Source organism: Phocoena sinus, chromosome 4 (genome assembly GCF_008692025.1).
Source record: "Phocoena sinus isolate mPhoSin1 chromosome 4, mPhoSin1.pri, whole genome shotgun sequence".
Taxonomy (NCBI): Eukaryota; Metazoa; Chordata; class Mammalia; order Artiodactyla; family Phocoenidae; genus Phocoena; species Phocoena sinus.
In genome coordinates, this window is record NC_045766.1 from 54,287,252 (window position 1) to 54,303,540 (window position 16,289).

The 16,289-nt window shown below is 39.9% G+C and overlaps 1 protein-coding gene across 1 annotated transcript in view; it reads right to left on the reverse strand.

Moving 5' to 3' along the window:
* The window catches only part of LOC116752614 (acyl-protein thioesterase 2-like), a 38,499-nt gene extending 22,519 nt beyond the window's left edge, over window positions 1-15,980 (reverse strand). Inside the window, 1 exon segment of the mRNA XM_032629393.1 lies at window positions 15,840-15,980. Within this exon segment, the coding sequence (XP_032485284.1) occupies window positions 15,840-15,980 (141 nt within the window).
* Between the last annotated feature and the right edge of the window lie 309 nt (window positions 15,981-16,289).

Here is a 16,289-nt window from a genome sequence, read left to right on the forward strand (position 1 = left end):
TATAATATCACTTATATATGAAATCTAAAAAAATGATACAAATGAACTTATTTACAAAACAGAAACAGACAGACATAGAAAACCAACTTATGGCTCCCAAAGGGGAAAGGGGCAGGGGATAAATTAGGAGTTTGGGATTAGCAGATATAAACTACTATATATAAAACAGATAACCAACAAGGTCCTGGATTTCTCTGGTGGCACAGTGGTTAAGAATCTGCCTGCCAATATAGGGGACTCAGGTTCGAGTCCTAGTCTGGGAAGATCCCACATGTTGCGGAGCAACTAAGCCCCTGCGCCACAACTACTGAGCCCATGTGCCACAACTACTGAAGCCCGTGTACCTAGATCCCGTGCTCCGCAACAGGAGAAGCCACCGCAATGAGAAAACCCCACACCACAACGAAAAGTAGCCTAGCCGCCGTGCACCGCAACAGAGTAGCCCCCGTGCGCCACAACGAGAGAAAGCTCACATGCAGCAACGAAGATCCAATGCAGCCAAAAATAAATAAATAAATAAATAAAATTTATTTTAAAAAAAAACAACAAGGTCCTACTGCATAGCACAGGGAACTATATTCAATATCTTCTAATAAGTTATAATGGAAAAGTATATATGTATATAACTGAATCATTTTGCTGTATACCAGAAACTAACAAACACTGTAAATCAACTATACTTCAATTAAAAAAAAAAAAAACAGTTGTAGTGTGTGTTAGGTAGAAAAACGTCCCCAACCCCCAAGTTGGCCATATCCTAATCCTGTGAATATGTTACACTGCCTGGCAAAAGAAAATTAAAACTGCAGGTGGAATTAAGTTGCTAACCAGCTGACTTGGAAATGAAAATGTTATGGATTATTTAGATGGATCCAGTCTAATCGCCCTTAAACATGGAAATAGAGGCAGAAGGTTATGTCAGAGAGATGAGACATGAGAAGGACTTGAAGTGCCATAGATAGTTTCAAAGATGGAGGAATGGGACCAGGAACTGAAAAATGTGGTGGTCTCTAGAAGACAGGAGGGAATAGTCCTCACCTTATAAGCCAGCAAGGAAACGGGAACCTTGGTCTGATAACTGCAGAGAACTAAATGCTGTCAATGACCTGAATGAGCCTGGAAGAGGATTCTCCCATGGAAGAGCCTCTAGAAAAAGACACAGCCCATCTACACCTCGATTTTAGCCCAGTAAGAGTTATGTACACAATTATAATAAATATATGCTATATTATGCCACTAAGTTTGTAGCAATTTATTATGGTAATAAAAAATTAATATATAATGATAAGTTAATGGATACATTAAACAAAAGATTATGATCTAGTGTGGTACGAGCTGAAGAAATATCTTAGATATCATGTCAAGAATTTTAGATTCTATAAGCAGTAAGTAATAAGGAACCATTAGGAACCTCTAGCTGTTGTTGAACCACAGGAGAGAAAGTATGTATAACTTCTTTTTTGGGCTACGTTGGGTCTTTGTTGCTGCTCACGGGCTTTCTCTAGGTTGCAGCAAGCAGGGGCTACTCTTCATTGCGGTGTGCGGGCTTCTCATTGCGGTGGCTTCTCTTGCTGCAGAGCACGGGCTCTAGGCACACGGGCTTCAGTAGTTGTGGCTCGTGGGCTCTAGAAGGCAGGCTCAGTAGTTGTGGCGCACAGGCTTAGCTGCTCCGCGGCATGTGGGTTCTTGCCGGACCAGGGCTCAAACCCATGTCGCCTGCATTGGCAGGCGGATTCTTAACCACTGCGCCACCAGGGAAGTCCCTGTATAACTTCTTCTAGATAGCATTTCCCCAAACCACAATTTCTCCAAGTCCCATTATTCCTGGAACTTAAAATAGGTAACACCTATGGTTTTTATTCTTAACTTGTTAAAGAGAGCACTGTTTAGCAAATCTCTCTACTACTAAACATCTGAGATGGGGCATGGAAAATGGCTAAAGTTTTCTTGTGAATTAGTTCTCAGGATTTTTCATGTGAAAATCCATGCTCATAGTGAACCTGTGTATTCACTAAATTAAACACAAAATATTTTCTATTTGAGTTTTCCAGTTAGAATAAAGCAGTGCACATAGCAACTTATTTTCTTGTTTTCACTACTGTGAAAATCCCTGTTTACCTATATAGCAAGCATGCCTCAGGCACTAGTTCTTATTAAGGCTTATATACCAATGCAAGTTTGAGAGTTTAAAGGGGGCCTCTACAGTGATGTCAATAGAAAGAATATATCTGTTTTTAGCTTAATTAGTGAATAGATCATTCTCCCTGCTATTATATACACCACTGAAAATTTTAGGGAAAAAAGGCCAATCCCAATTTTTGTAGCTGAGGAGAAGCAAGGCAAAAGGCAACTCAAGATAAATTCAGTTTAATTTAAGTGACAGAAGTAGAGTTTTTAATACACCAACATCAGTATCATCAGAACAAATTTGAAAAATGCCTTCTACATCCTACAGGGTGATTTTTAAACGTTACATGTTTACTTTTTATGAAGACAGTTGGAAATAGAGTTTACTACCAAGTCTACATGGTATGGCCAAATTCACCGGCTAAGCGGATTTCCAATTTTCTCTTGTCTTAGTAATTGGCTGCAAGGCTAACCGTCAGACCGCCTGTGTGGTAAGCCAATTTATTCATCAAGGATATATAAAATCCTGGTTCAACTGTGTCTCAGTATACTTCTTGCAATTGCCTGGCTGTTAGAAATGTATGTCTGGTTTATGACTGGAGGGAAGGATTTGGGTCTTACATTGCAATTACTATCCTGAATCAGGATGCTTTAGTCGTCTACAGCAAGACAGTCCAACAGCTGGCGGAAGACCCAGCCAATAAGGAAGGACAAGTATTTGGGAGATGACAAGGGCAGAGGCTTGCAACAAAAGTTCAGTTTGGGAAGTAATTACTTCCTTTAAAGATCGAACAGTCTCTAGTTACAATTGAGGCAAAATATTTAATGGTTAAAATATTTAATTCTATCTTAACAGCTTCCTAACTGGCCTACTTGAATCCACACTGGCCCCTTCCAGTTTATTCTCTACGAGGCTGCCTGAGAGATCTTACGCAAGGTGTAAATTTCAACAATGCTTGACAGAGTTCACCCTTCAGCCTAAAATCTTTCAATGGCTCCCCTTTCCCTTGGGATAAATACAACACTCAAGAGGCTATGAGGCCCTGTAACGCCCACCTCTCCACCCCATCTTATTTCACCCTTCCCCTTGCTCCCCAGTCATACAGGCCTTTGTGCCTCTCATACTTGCTGGGCTGTCTTCCGCCATTGGGTCTTTACAAACTGTTTTCTCTGAATGGAGGACTGTTCCCTCCCCTGTTGCTTTGTCAACTCCTACTCACCCTTCAGGTCTCAGCTCAAGGAACATTTTCCCAGTTGAAGCCTTCCCTGACCTCCTTAAGTGAAATCCTATTTTTCAGATTCATACCCTCATGTACCACCTTGTTTCACTTTTCATTGTTGCAAACTGACTCCTTCCTGTAATTATTTGATGTTATTTATCTCTGCCAATAATGGTAAGCTCAGTATTTTTTGCTGTTTTTTCCCCAGAACCTAGAAAAGTGCCTGAGACATAGACATAAAAAGTATTTGTTAAATATACAAACAGATGAGGTAAGAATATTTTCAGAGATTTTTTTATTACATAACTTCTGTTATACATTGTTAAGCCACTATCCTCCATGAAGAAAATGAATATATCATCTAGCATAATGCTTAAAACATTCAGTTGTTAATGCAAGTTTAAGAAATAGAATTAAAGTCATATAGGCAGAATTGTATTTATATAGAGATCAGAAAAATGTTCACAATAGTTAGCTTTGATCGGCGTGTATGTTAAGAGCAGAGACAAAGAATACCAGTTCTCCTACCTATAGTAGCTGACTAAAGGGCACAACATAGAGTGTCTTTACAAAGTTTCTGAGAGGTTGGGTTGTACTTAAGATCAACTAATACTAAGAATGACATTTAGTCCTAGAGCAGGGGTTATAACTGGATAGACAAGTTAGGGATCCATGAATCTAAGAGTTAGAATATATTTCATAGATGTACAATTTCATTCGCCTGTTTTTGCAGGAAAAAACACTAAGCCCAACAAGCTTAAGAAATATGTCCATCGTCACATCCCTGCTGAGGGTCAAATAGCTGGAGGCCAAAGAGCATATTTAGACATTCCTGAATGGTTTCTATATATTAAATCTGTACTGATTCTATAGGGAAGTGGATTTTAAAAGATTCACACATACACTTGTGCATGTGGAAAACATTTTCATAGATATTATTTGGCAGATATGTCAAAGAATTCAAAAATAGAAACAGGTTTTCTGAATTCTAAAAACATAATAACCAAGACTATTTATTAGATCCAAAACTAAATTTTAAAAATATATATATACAAGAAAGTAAATATAATCATAACTTGGCTGGAGGGTAAGCAATATTAATATAGTCATAAAAAGTATGCAATAATTATTAATTTAACCAAAAGTGATGATATTACTATTGGGATGACTGAAGAAATGTAAGAATGGATAACGTCAAAAATTGACAAACCTAAGGCTTCCCTGGTGGTGCAGTGGTTAAGAATCGCCTACCAATGCAGGGGACACAGGTTCGAGCCCTGGTCTGGGAAGATCCCACATGCCGCGGAGCAGCTAAGCCTGGGTGCCACAACTACTGAGCCTGCGCTCTAGAGCCCGCGAGCCACAACTACTGAGCCCGCCTGCCACAACTACTGAAGCCCGTGTGCCTATAGCCGGTGCTCCACAACAAGAGAAGCCACCGCAATGAGAAGTCTGCGCACCACAAGGAAGAGTAGACCCTGCTCGCCGCAACTAGAGAAAGCCGCACACACGATGAAGACCCAATGCAGCCAAAAAAAAATAAACAAAATAAATAAATTTACTTTTAAAAAAATTGACAAATCTAGAAATAACAGTATAAATACCTTATGTAGAAATGTGGAGATAAGTATACAAGTGTTTTAAAATATTGCGTCTGGAGAGTGGAGTGGGTGGTAAAAGATGGTTGGAACAAGGAACTGGCGTTTTTCTTAAGCTTTTCAGCACTTGTTTTAGTTTGGGTCTACTTAGGAGAAAGAAGCTGCACAGTGATTTGAGCAAGAAACTTTAATACTGAAAAAATATTAACTATAACAAGGTAACAAGTTAATGGGGGATTAGCTACTAAAGGGTAAAGAAGACTCTCGAGAATATAAAAATAGCAGATGTACAGAGAAGCCACTATTCCTAGGGCCAAGGCAGAGAACCCAGGAAGGAAGAAATCTGAAAGACACCCCCCATCCATGGCTGAACTCTAAGCCTTGCTTCTGAGGGTGCAGCTGGGCTCTACTGAATGGTGTAACAGGTCCATGAGGGGCTGCATTGGCAGGATTCACTGGGAAGCCATCCTCTGGGCTGCCAACATAAGCCATCTGCAGGGAGGTGCCACAGAAGTGACACTCACCAAGAAACTGTTTTCTGGAGGTGTCTCAGAACTTGCTTGAAAGTCACTTGAGGGGCAGTGCTAGGAACAGGCATCCACAGAGAAGTGCCAGACCTCATAACTCACTCTGAAGCCACCCGAGGGTGTTCCAAGGAAGCTGTCCATGGGGAGGTGCTATTCTTTGGAACTTGCTACCGAGGTTCCAGAACTTTGGCGTGAAGAGGTAAAAGGAGAGCCATCCACTGGGAGGAGCAATGCCAGTTACTGGGATTCTGATCTCGGAATGTTGTGAGAAGCTGCCCGTAGAGACATGGCATGCTCTGCAGGAGCCCAGGGAGAAGCGCAGGTCAGACCAGAAAGACGGAAGCCCCTTCCTCCTCTAGCGTCTTTCCAGAGCACTCCACTGATAAAGCTTAATCTCATGCTGTGTGCAAGGGAGAAATATTTAGTCCAGCTCTGTTTTTGCACAGCAGGCAATGAAGAGTGGACTTAGAGGCAATACGCTGATAACCGGAATATTACTTTTTATAATTTGTTAGATAATGTGCATTGATATAAGTCAAAACTAATCTTTTAAAAGCAACTGCTAAGAAAAGGGCAGCTTATCTGAGGACATAGAATGTTTCTTCTTCTTTGAAGGTAAGATTTATTCACCTTGCTCCCTTTGAATTTGGCATCTATAGGAATTCATGTTATCATTCTTAACGTGTGCCTATTGATGCTACCCTCCCATTCCCATTTATATTTTCCCTGCTCTTGATTCTCTGTTCTTAAATATATTTGATCATTGTTTTACAATATGCATATTTGAAGGTAGTCTCAGTAGCTTACAATAAATAAGACATGGTCCTTGATTTCCAGACGTTTATTGTCTGGCTGAGGTCATAAGACAAACTCACTGAAAACAATTAGGGAAAAACAAAGTATAGAACCTTATTTAGTGATCAATTTTGCAGGACAAAAATTGGAGTTCCCTGAAGGGAGAATATCCAAATTGTAACAGTCAGTAAAAACTTCCTGAAGACTTCAAGTGATCTTTAAAACAAGAATATACACTGAGGGAAAGCAAAGGAGAGGCACGGAGAAGACCCTGACTCACCCCACAGGGAGTTCCTAGGATGGTGAAGATCAGCGTTTGGTAAGCTGACATCCATGACTTGCCATGGTCTGGCCCCACTGGCCCCTTTATCATTGTCTTTGACCCCTGTTCAACAACAATTCTCTATTCTTTTACTTTAGCTTATCTATTGCCCTGAACACACCTTATTCATATTTCTATTCAACACTCTTCTCACATCTTCTTCTTGGAAGTCACCTTTCTTTTCCCTCCTCATCTGTTTGAGTGTTGCCCATCACTCAAGACCAACTATTCTGGCCTACGGGGATTTCTCCCTTTTCTGAACTTCTATAGTACTTAATTCTATACCACTCACTTGAAGGTCATACTATCTTGTGGTAAAGTAGAATAGTGGAGAGTGCGTAGACCTACAGTCAGAAAACTTGGATTCAAATCCTGGTTCTCCAACATTTTGGTTCCATTCCCTAACCTCTCTCAGTCTCTATGTTTTCACTATAATTTAGGGAAGGTGATACCTTCTTTGTAGGGCTGTTATGAGGACTGAATGGTATTATATACGTATATGTGCCTTGAAAATTTTGCTGAATGACAATACACATACAGTTTGTTTTAGTGTTTGTGTGTGTTTCCACTCTATCTAGGATATACACTTAGAGATGGTACGATATCTAATAACTGTTTGTATTCTCCTTAGCACTTAGCACATTTCTCAGCACATAGTAGGCACTAAATAAACACTAAATGATTAAAACCCAACCAGTTTCTGTAAAAATATAAAGTGAACCCTCTGCACTATATTTGCTTAATCTGTCCTTGTTTGTACCCATTAGATGCATCCAAGTTACAATATTCGTCACGGCAGAAATTACTGGTGAAAAACTATTTGAACTGTTAACATCTGTCTTGGCTCTGTCAAACTCTGGGTTTATAAAAGCAGTTTGGAACTCACGAGCTGTCACAGCAAGAACACTCACTTGATACATTTTACAGATAGCCATTGCTGGTAAGTGTTCCTGCAATGAAGTACTCAAATAACTGGTATGACTAGGAATGCCAGTCCCGGATCAGTCAAGTGGGAAATCTTAGGAAATCAATTTCACCAGCAGTTGTGGAATTCCTAAATTTTTTTCTTTCAAAATATAAGTCATGTCCAAGAGATTCCAAACAAACTATATTGACAGAGCAGTTCCTGGGTAGGGTGGGAAGGGGCAGAGCTAAACAGAGGTAGAGGTGGTGTTGGTTCTGTGATATAATGTAAAGAGAACACACTTCGGAGCCAGTCACGCCAAGCACAAATCCCAACTCCATCGTTTACTAGGATCTTGGCATCAGGCCTTCTTTAAACTTCAACATTTTTCTATATAAAATGGCAATAATGCAGTTGTCATGAAAATTAAAAATAAGTTGCGAAAGCACCTAGTACAGGGGACTGTGTGGAACTTCAGTGACGAGCACTGTGTGTGGTTAACTCAATAGGATGAGGTGATATTTGAAGGTTTGCCTACAGACCTACTCCACAAAATTTCCAACATACTGGTGCAGAAAGTAAGCGCCTGTGTCATGGCCTCAACAAAGACTCATGGCCCCACTCCTCATTAAGTACCTTTCCCAGGGTCATAGACTCAGTAATTCACCTTAGCCTGGGCCTCCTGCATTCAAGACAAGCTCTGTGATAGCTGTATTTAACAAGAGAAACCTCCCTCTCCCTCACCCCCGTGGACAACTCGTTAGAAATATCACTTAGCACCCACAGGGTGAGCAGTCCTCTATGTGACACTCTAATGGATTCAGTTATGATTAGCCAGGGTCTGTGCTTTAAAGGTAAGGATGATCCTTTCGTTGTCCTCACTGGGATACTAAGGAAAAGGCTGGAAATGAATTTGATGAGATCTGACATGTTATCCCCTGAAGAACTTAACCTCTAGGAGATTCTGGTAACATAGTTGGAAGGTTAAATGAAATTAGATTTGAGAAGCGCTTAGCATCGTGTCAAGCACATAGTGATCAACAGTAGCAACAACATTATTAGAACAAGTAGCTCCTAAAAGGACAGAATCGCCAGAAATACCAACCCTAGAAGCTGCTATAAAGGGTTATGCATTACTTTAATTTTATTTTTTATTTTTTTAACATCTTTATTGGAGTATAATTGCTTTACAATGGTGTGTTAGTTTCTGCTGTATAACAAAGTGAATCAGTTATACATATACATATGTTCCCATATCTCTTCCCTCTTGCGTCTCCCTCCCTCCCACCCTCCCTGTCCCACCCCTCTAGGTGGTCACAAAGCACCGAGCTGATCTCCCTGTGCTATGCGGCTGCTTCCCACCAGCTATCTATTTTACTTTTGGTGGTGTATATATGTCCATGCCACTCTCTTTGTCACAGCTTACCCTTCCCCCTCCCCATATCCTCAAGTCCATTCTCTAGTAGGTCTGTGTCTTTATTCCTGTCTTACCCCTAGGTTCTTCATGACTTGTTTTTTTTTCTTAGATTCCATATATATGTGTTAGCATACGGTATTTGTCTTTCTCTTTCTGACTTACTTCACTCTGTATGACAGGCTCTAGGTCCATCCACCTCACTACAAATAACTCAATTGCGTTTCTTTTTATGGCTGAGTAATATTCCATTGTATGTATGTGCCACATCTCCTTTATCCATTCATCTGTTGATGGACACTTAGGTTGCTTCCATGTCCTGGCTATTGTAAATAGAGCCGCAATGAACACTGTGGTACATGCCTCTTTGAATTATGATTTTCTCAGGGTATATGCCCACTAGTGGGATTGCTGGGTCGTATGGTAGTTCTATTTGTAGTTTTTTAAGGAACCTCCGTACTGTTCTCCATAGTGGCTATATCAATTTACATTCCCACCAACAGTGCAAGAGGGTTCCCTTTTCTCCACACCCTCTCCAGCATTTATTGTTTCTAGATTTTTTGATGATGGCCATTCTGACCGGTGTGAGATGATATCTCATTAATCATTAGAGAAATGCAAATCAAAACTACAATGCATTGCTTTTAAATTAGACTGCTTTTCAAATGTTAAAGTGGTAGAAGGGAACAAATAGAAAACAGTTGTGGTAAGGTAACTGTATGACCTTCTTTTACTATCAGTGGCTGACTGCGGGAGCTGCCTTCTACCGCTGGCTGTGCTGCTTGGGCTAGTCGGTGAATGTCACCGAGACTCAGTTTCCTTTTGTAAAATGAGGCTGTTGGAATAGAACTATTCGGGTTGCTTTCAGCTCTGCTCTGCTCTGCTTCTTAAACGTGGGATCTGTACTGGTGATGGTAAGAAGAAAGCTCTGTGGTGGGAGAGCAGGGGCAAAAATAGGGACAGAAAATCTTGGAGCTGAGATTAAAAATGAAAATGCTTTAAGGGAGTAACCAAGCAATATATTTGCTTGGAGGCATGGTTTTTTAAATGTCTGCCTACTGACTGTGTGACATATGTGCTTGAACAGAGTTCCTGTAGCAAGTTGACAATGATTTGATTTTCTCTGTTGTCTGACACTCTAAATTCTTATTTCCTAGGTTACCATAGAGCTCTCTCTAGCCGATGTCACTCAGTGAGTTTTGACTGTGTGGGCTTAATAGGATGCAAGTTCGGGGCAATGCTGTTGACTCCCTATCCCTTCAAATTAGATGTTCTCCTAATTCCCGAAAATAAAATATCTACAATGCTACTAGGCACGTCTTCGACTTAGTAACCTCTCAAAAACGTAGCCCTTCTATTTCTGTCTGCTGAAGACAGGAGGATGTATTTTCCTATTATGAAGCCATGTGTGCAAGGGGGCATGGGGAGGAATATGCTGGATGTAATGGGCCAAAATCTCAAGCTAGAGCGGAGGCAGGTTTCCTCAAGGGAGCCTCCAAAGACAGAAGTACAGTGTGGGAGGAAAGCAGAATCTCTCAGCTCAGAGCAGGCAAAAGAAAGCAGCCACTGAAGTCAACAACAAAGAAGACAGAGAAATGGTCCACTCTCCTTCCACCCTTTCTTCTACCAACAGGAATCCCACCCCCTCCAAATTCTACTCAGGATTCCCGTTTCCGCTGCAAGTTCCACATACATCTTATTAGATGGAGTGTGTTTGCTAGGAGGGCACGTTTATTCCCCACTCCTCCGGTTCCCTGGAGGAGAGATTGCCCCCGAAAGCTTCTGGCCTCTTGCCCTACCTTTTCTCATCTCCAAGGAGGAGTCATCTGATTGGTGAAAGTGGGAGAGGAATCCAGCATGCACAACTCAGCTTCTTGCATGCTCTGTCCTCTTGGGAGCAGCCTTCCCACAGAGGAAGGACTTCTGCTTCTGCTTCTGCTGAAAGGCTCTGCCCTGAGGGGAGGCTGAATGACTCTGTACTTCAGCATCAGGAAGCCTGCATGTGGGCAGATAGAAGCCACACTCTCCACCATTTTACATGCAATGAACACATCTTTCCTACCCATCTGCCTTGCTTCACTATTTGTTCAGAACACAGGTGGGGAGGGGCGAGTTACTGTTGCTTCTCCCCAGTCATAAAATTTGACTGATGTACATTCTAGTGGAAAATCTGCTATGACGTCCTCAGCCATTTCTTACTGCAAGAGTCAGCTCATTTCTGTTGGTTCCTTCCTTTCCCATTGTCTCTTATTCCCCCAAAGCCACGTGCTAATCCATGGGATTGATTATTAAGGAAGCCATCTGTATGACCCGGTGATTAATAAAACAGAATAGTCTAGAACAGAAAAAGATTAGCTTCATACTTAATGTGTTTCAGCCACCAATTTAACCAGAATAATAACTGCTTGGGATTGAACCCCATTGTAGCGGAAATGTGGGCTGAAAATAACTCTGTATCTATCCATACTGGCTGACCAAATCACAGAATTTAACTAGTAGGAAGTATACATAGGCTGAATCCACTCTTTCTTTTGCATTTGAAGTACAGTGACAGGCACAGTATAGGGTTAAAAGTAGCATGATTTTTCACCTTGGTTTTGTCACTGATCTTTCACTGAGCTGTTTATCACAGCTAACAGATAACCCTTCTGAACCCTGGATTTATTTCTATAAAATGTAGATAATAATAAGTACCTTGCAATATTCCAGGAATATTAAACTATATAATGCATGGGAAAAATATTTATATTCTTTAATATGTATATATGACTATGAACTGCTAATATCATCAATAGAGATACTGAAAAGAGACAGAACCTTACATGTCAAAGGTCAGATAAGCCACTTAGTGTCCTGTCAAGAGAAGAGCCCGTCTTCTTGTCTTCTAGCTTCTAGTAAAGTTTCTCAAAGTGAGGTCCAAGGACTATTTTTAAATAAACACATTATTTTTAAGCCCCACTCCAGCTCTAAATCAGAATATCTACAGGCAAGCTCTGGAATCTGTATTTTAACAGTGAATACTAAGTTTAGGAAGGGACCACTACATCTGGTCCAAAAGTGTTTTTAATATTACACAATGTTGCATTCTCATCAATTATAGACGTTAATTCTCTCCTTTACTTGAAAACATCATAAAAGAATCAGTTCAGTCAAAACATTTCCCTCTATTTTGAGCTCCTTGGGTCACTCTAAGTATTGATATATCTCCTCACAATTTAAAAAACAACTTTCAAATTCCTACAACCAAACATCTCCATCTTAAACTTTCCACTCTTGAAATGATAATTCTAATATTTATTTTATCTCCTTTAAAATTCAGTTTGGAACTCTCAACCCTTGGGCAGCGAGAGGCCTGGATAAGAATCATTAAACCACAGCACAAACTATAATAAGTATAACAGGTGAAACCCAATTATTACAAACTCCATAAAACTGCCACATGGTTATATTCTAATAGAATTGGGTTATAGGAAACACAGTGCCAGAAATTAGGCCCAGGTTTGTGGAACTTGGAAAGCAAAGCAGCTTCTTTGAAGTGAATTATTCAGTGAAAAGAAGTGCTTTGAATAGAATACGGATACAAAGGCTGTATCATGTAGGCTAGGCTCCAGAGCTTCTGGGTCATTCTGTAGGCACTGAGCATGCCTGGCCTCAGACTGTGAAGAAGATGGGAGCCTTTAGAGCGTGCAGAGGAGCAGTGAGACGTGACTTTCATTTTCACAGCACCTCGCTGTCTGTGATGTTGGTACTAAGGTAGAAATAGGGAGACCAGTTCGAAGGCTATTTCCATAATCTAGTGGAAGATGGTGGGTAGCAGCAGGGGAAGGGATGAGAAGCCATCAGCCTCTGGATATATTTAAAAGGTAGAGCTGACAGGGTTTGATCCTCAAACTCAATTTAACTGAGCATTTGTCCAAATGGAAACGACTCTGCTCTACAAAACATTTTTTAACAACTTTTATTTTTCAAGGAAGTAATCTTAACCTTAAAGAAAAATGGAGGCTAGAACCTAACAAATATATATTAACACAGTATAACATAATATATGTATCATATGTTCAATATAATACAGCATAATATAAAACAATATATATAAACACAAAATACATATAATCTACTCACATATGCAACAAAATATATAGTCTACACGTGTTCTTAGTGCAAGCATATTATTAGGTTGGCCAAAAAGTTCGTTCAGTGAGTGAATATGTTGTTCAGTAAAGTTCTTGATGAAAATGAAAAATGTTTTTTACTTTTTACCTAAAACTGAACAAACTTTTTGGCCAACCCAATATAAGCTAGGTAGGTATACTCTCAAATTTACTTAACCAAATTCAGTTTTGTTTAAAACCATGGTATTCTAAAAGCTCCAAAATATAGCTGTTAACAAATAGTTACATGGTTTTGCCATGGTCCCTTTCTTGGTCTATACATTTTTTTTAAATATCCAGTTTGAATTTTTCTCCTTTAAACCACCTCTTTGCTCTCAGTGAAGCAGTTTTTCCTCCCTTTCTATTTTTCTTCTGTAGGCTCAGCTTATCTTGGTTTTTGAAACTGATCTTCCACTCACACACATTTCCCCTGGGAAACTTCTGTTCCACCTTTCACATTGCTGACTAGTTTTCTTCATCTTCCCTCCCTTGTTTCCTTGAGCTAGCCTCCTATTGGTGGACCAGTCAGGGCGGACTATTTCCCTTCACCCAGGAGGCTTATAAAACCATCTCTGCAAACTAACTAGAGGTTCTGTGATTGAAGTCAAGATATCAGTTGAAGCTATAAATAAAATGTAGCACTCAAAGCTGAAGCAGTGTTTCTGTCTTTAAGTTCTTCAGCAGGACACCATCATTTCATCTCTTCTACACATCTTTTTATTACATTGCATTTTAATGTTCAACAAATAAGTGTGTTTTTTTTTTTCAACAAAAAAATGTTCAAATAAAATGCTGAAACCCCCTGTGGACACTTTACTGTGTATTCCATCTATTTTCTGCTTGGAATCAGGATATTAGTTTATAAAATGGTTTTCTCAAATGAAATTACGGAGTAAACCAGTGTGATTCAGGCATTCACAATTGCATATCAGCTTCCTATCGTGGAAGGATTAAATGTGATTTCAAACAATAGAAGCAATCCCAGGAAGAAATTACACAGGTGGGTGTGTTGATTATGTCACAATTAGGCTCTGGGTTAATATTCCTCAGCAAAGATCTACTGATAACAGCTTTATTAGAGCCATGATTATTCTAGGAAGATCAACTTTGATCACTTGGCTATCCAAATTTTGCTTTACCTTTGAGGCTCCTCTGTGTATATTTTCATGTCAGATCTCTTTTCTTGTTTTAGTGGAATAATTTTGCTGTAGGATTGTCAGTACAGTATAATATGCTTGGTTCTTACCATTTTGTATAATTGCACAAGGCTTGAATTCTCAGTCAATATTGTTTCATAATTACGCTTGTCATGAAAGCATGGCCTAGTTATTATTCTCACAATTTAAAACAAGCACAGAGAATTAATTAATCTGTATATAAGTAATTCTTTTTTAGTGTAGCCTATGACTGTATTACATTCATTCATTTTAAAAAAATGTATAGATTATACCTACCATGTTATCAAACACCTGAACAGAAAATAAAACCTGTTAAACATCCAGGTGAAGAGAAAATTGCTCAGATATTCTAATGAATGTTTCCATTTCCATCCTATCTACTATCATATTTGTTGACATTTGTTCACAGTCAAAGTTTCTCTATTGTCCACACCTTCCTCCTCTCAAATATGAATCATAACGAATACTTATTGCAATCAGAATTTCACTGATAATAACTAACATCTGTAATTGCTTACTGTGGGTCAGGCAGCATTCTAAGTGCATTCCACATATGAACATAGTCATCACACCAACCCTAAGTACCACTATTGTTCCCACTGTACAGATGAGATCACTTGGCCTTTGTCCGAACTAATAAGTGGCAGAGCTGTGAGCTGAAGCCAGAGAAATCTGACTTGCTGCTCTCAGCCCTGCACATTATCAATCCCATCCCACCACCCCGACCCTGCCAAAGAAGAGGGTGTGGCTCCAGTTTGAGGAGCAGTGATTTAGCCATGTTTTTAAGAGTGCCATTTTGAAAAAAATAAATAAGTATTATCAAACACAGGGGTGGAGACTCTAATCTTTCTACTTTGGGGACTTGTGGTCCAGGTCAGAATTCCTGCATCCCTGCCATATGATATTAATAGCACCACAATATAAAGATGACTTCTAACAGTGCTGACAATGACTAAACAAACTTGAAAATTCAGGCAATTACACAGAAAGCATAACCAATACCCATTTCCTAAAAAGGGCAAAGTAAAAATATTTAAATTACCAAAATAAATTGGTACCTAAATTCCACAGAAAAGTCTAAAATTAATTGTGCTTATGTTGAGTTCTTATGGTCCTAGAGCCATGGTTTATACTCTTAAGATCTAGGGCCAAAATACTGCAGAAAGAAAAATCATTCTTTTAGCCAATAAATATTAGATGAAACTCATTAGGCACCAATTGTATGTCAAGAGTTATTATAGACCCTGAAGGACTGAACTACAGCATGCCTGATTAAAACAAACAAACCAACAAATGTATCCCTAACCTAAGTACAGCCAGGCTAACTATTTAACATGGAATTTTTATGTTTAAAATTTGTATCAGGAATTTTACATCACTACAAATGCAACAAACACTGAAAACAGAATCCCTTCTTAGATTGCTAATAGTTTATATTAGTCCCTCATTGCCGCCCCCCCTGCTCCAACAGCTTTGAGACCCTGGAGACACAGTTATAAGCAACACAATCTCTCCTCTCAGTTGAACATGTGGAGGGGACTCCCTTTCTGGCTGGCAGAATTTCACACAGCGTTTTCTACTTGAATGCCACCTTCTCACTCACCACTTTCAACACGTCCTTGATTGGCCCAGTTCTGACTGCCCCTTCATAACTCCTGTAGGTCATCTCTGTGCCTATTTTCATCCAGCCCAGCTTGATCCGTGACTGCTCCCAGGTTTGTAGGCATGGACTCGCCCAGTACATGTGCTCCTCTGAACCCTATCTGACCCACTGTAGGCATCCAGGCTCTGCTCCTGGGCACGCTTCCCACTGGGCAGGCACCTGGCTTACCATTTGCTTGGCTTCCCTTGCAGCCTGGCTACTCTCCTCACACCCACCTCTCCTCCCACCTCGCTGGGCTGGAAGAGTGTGCATATAAATCAGTGTTCATTTGTTGACATCCATCAACATTTTGCACAAAAATATTCCACTTTCTAAGCCAGGAAACAAAATGAAGCCAAAGACAGGCTTAAAGGGTAATACATTCTTATGTTCTTTACAAGTTGAAGTTAA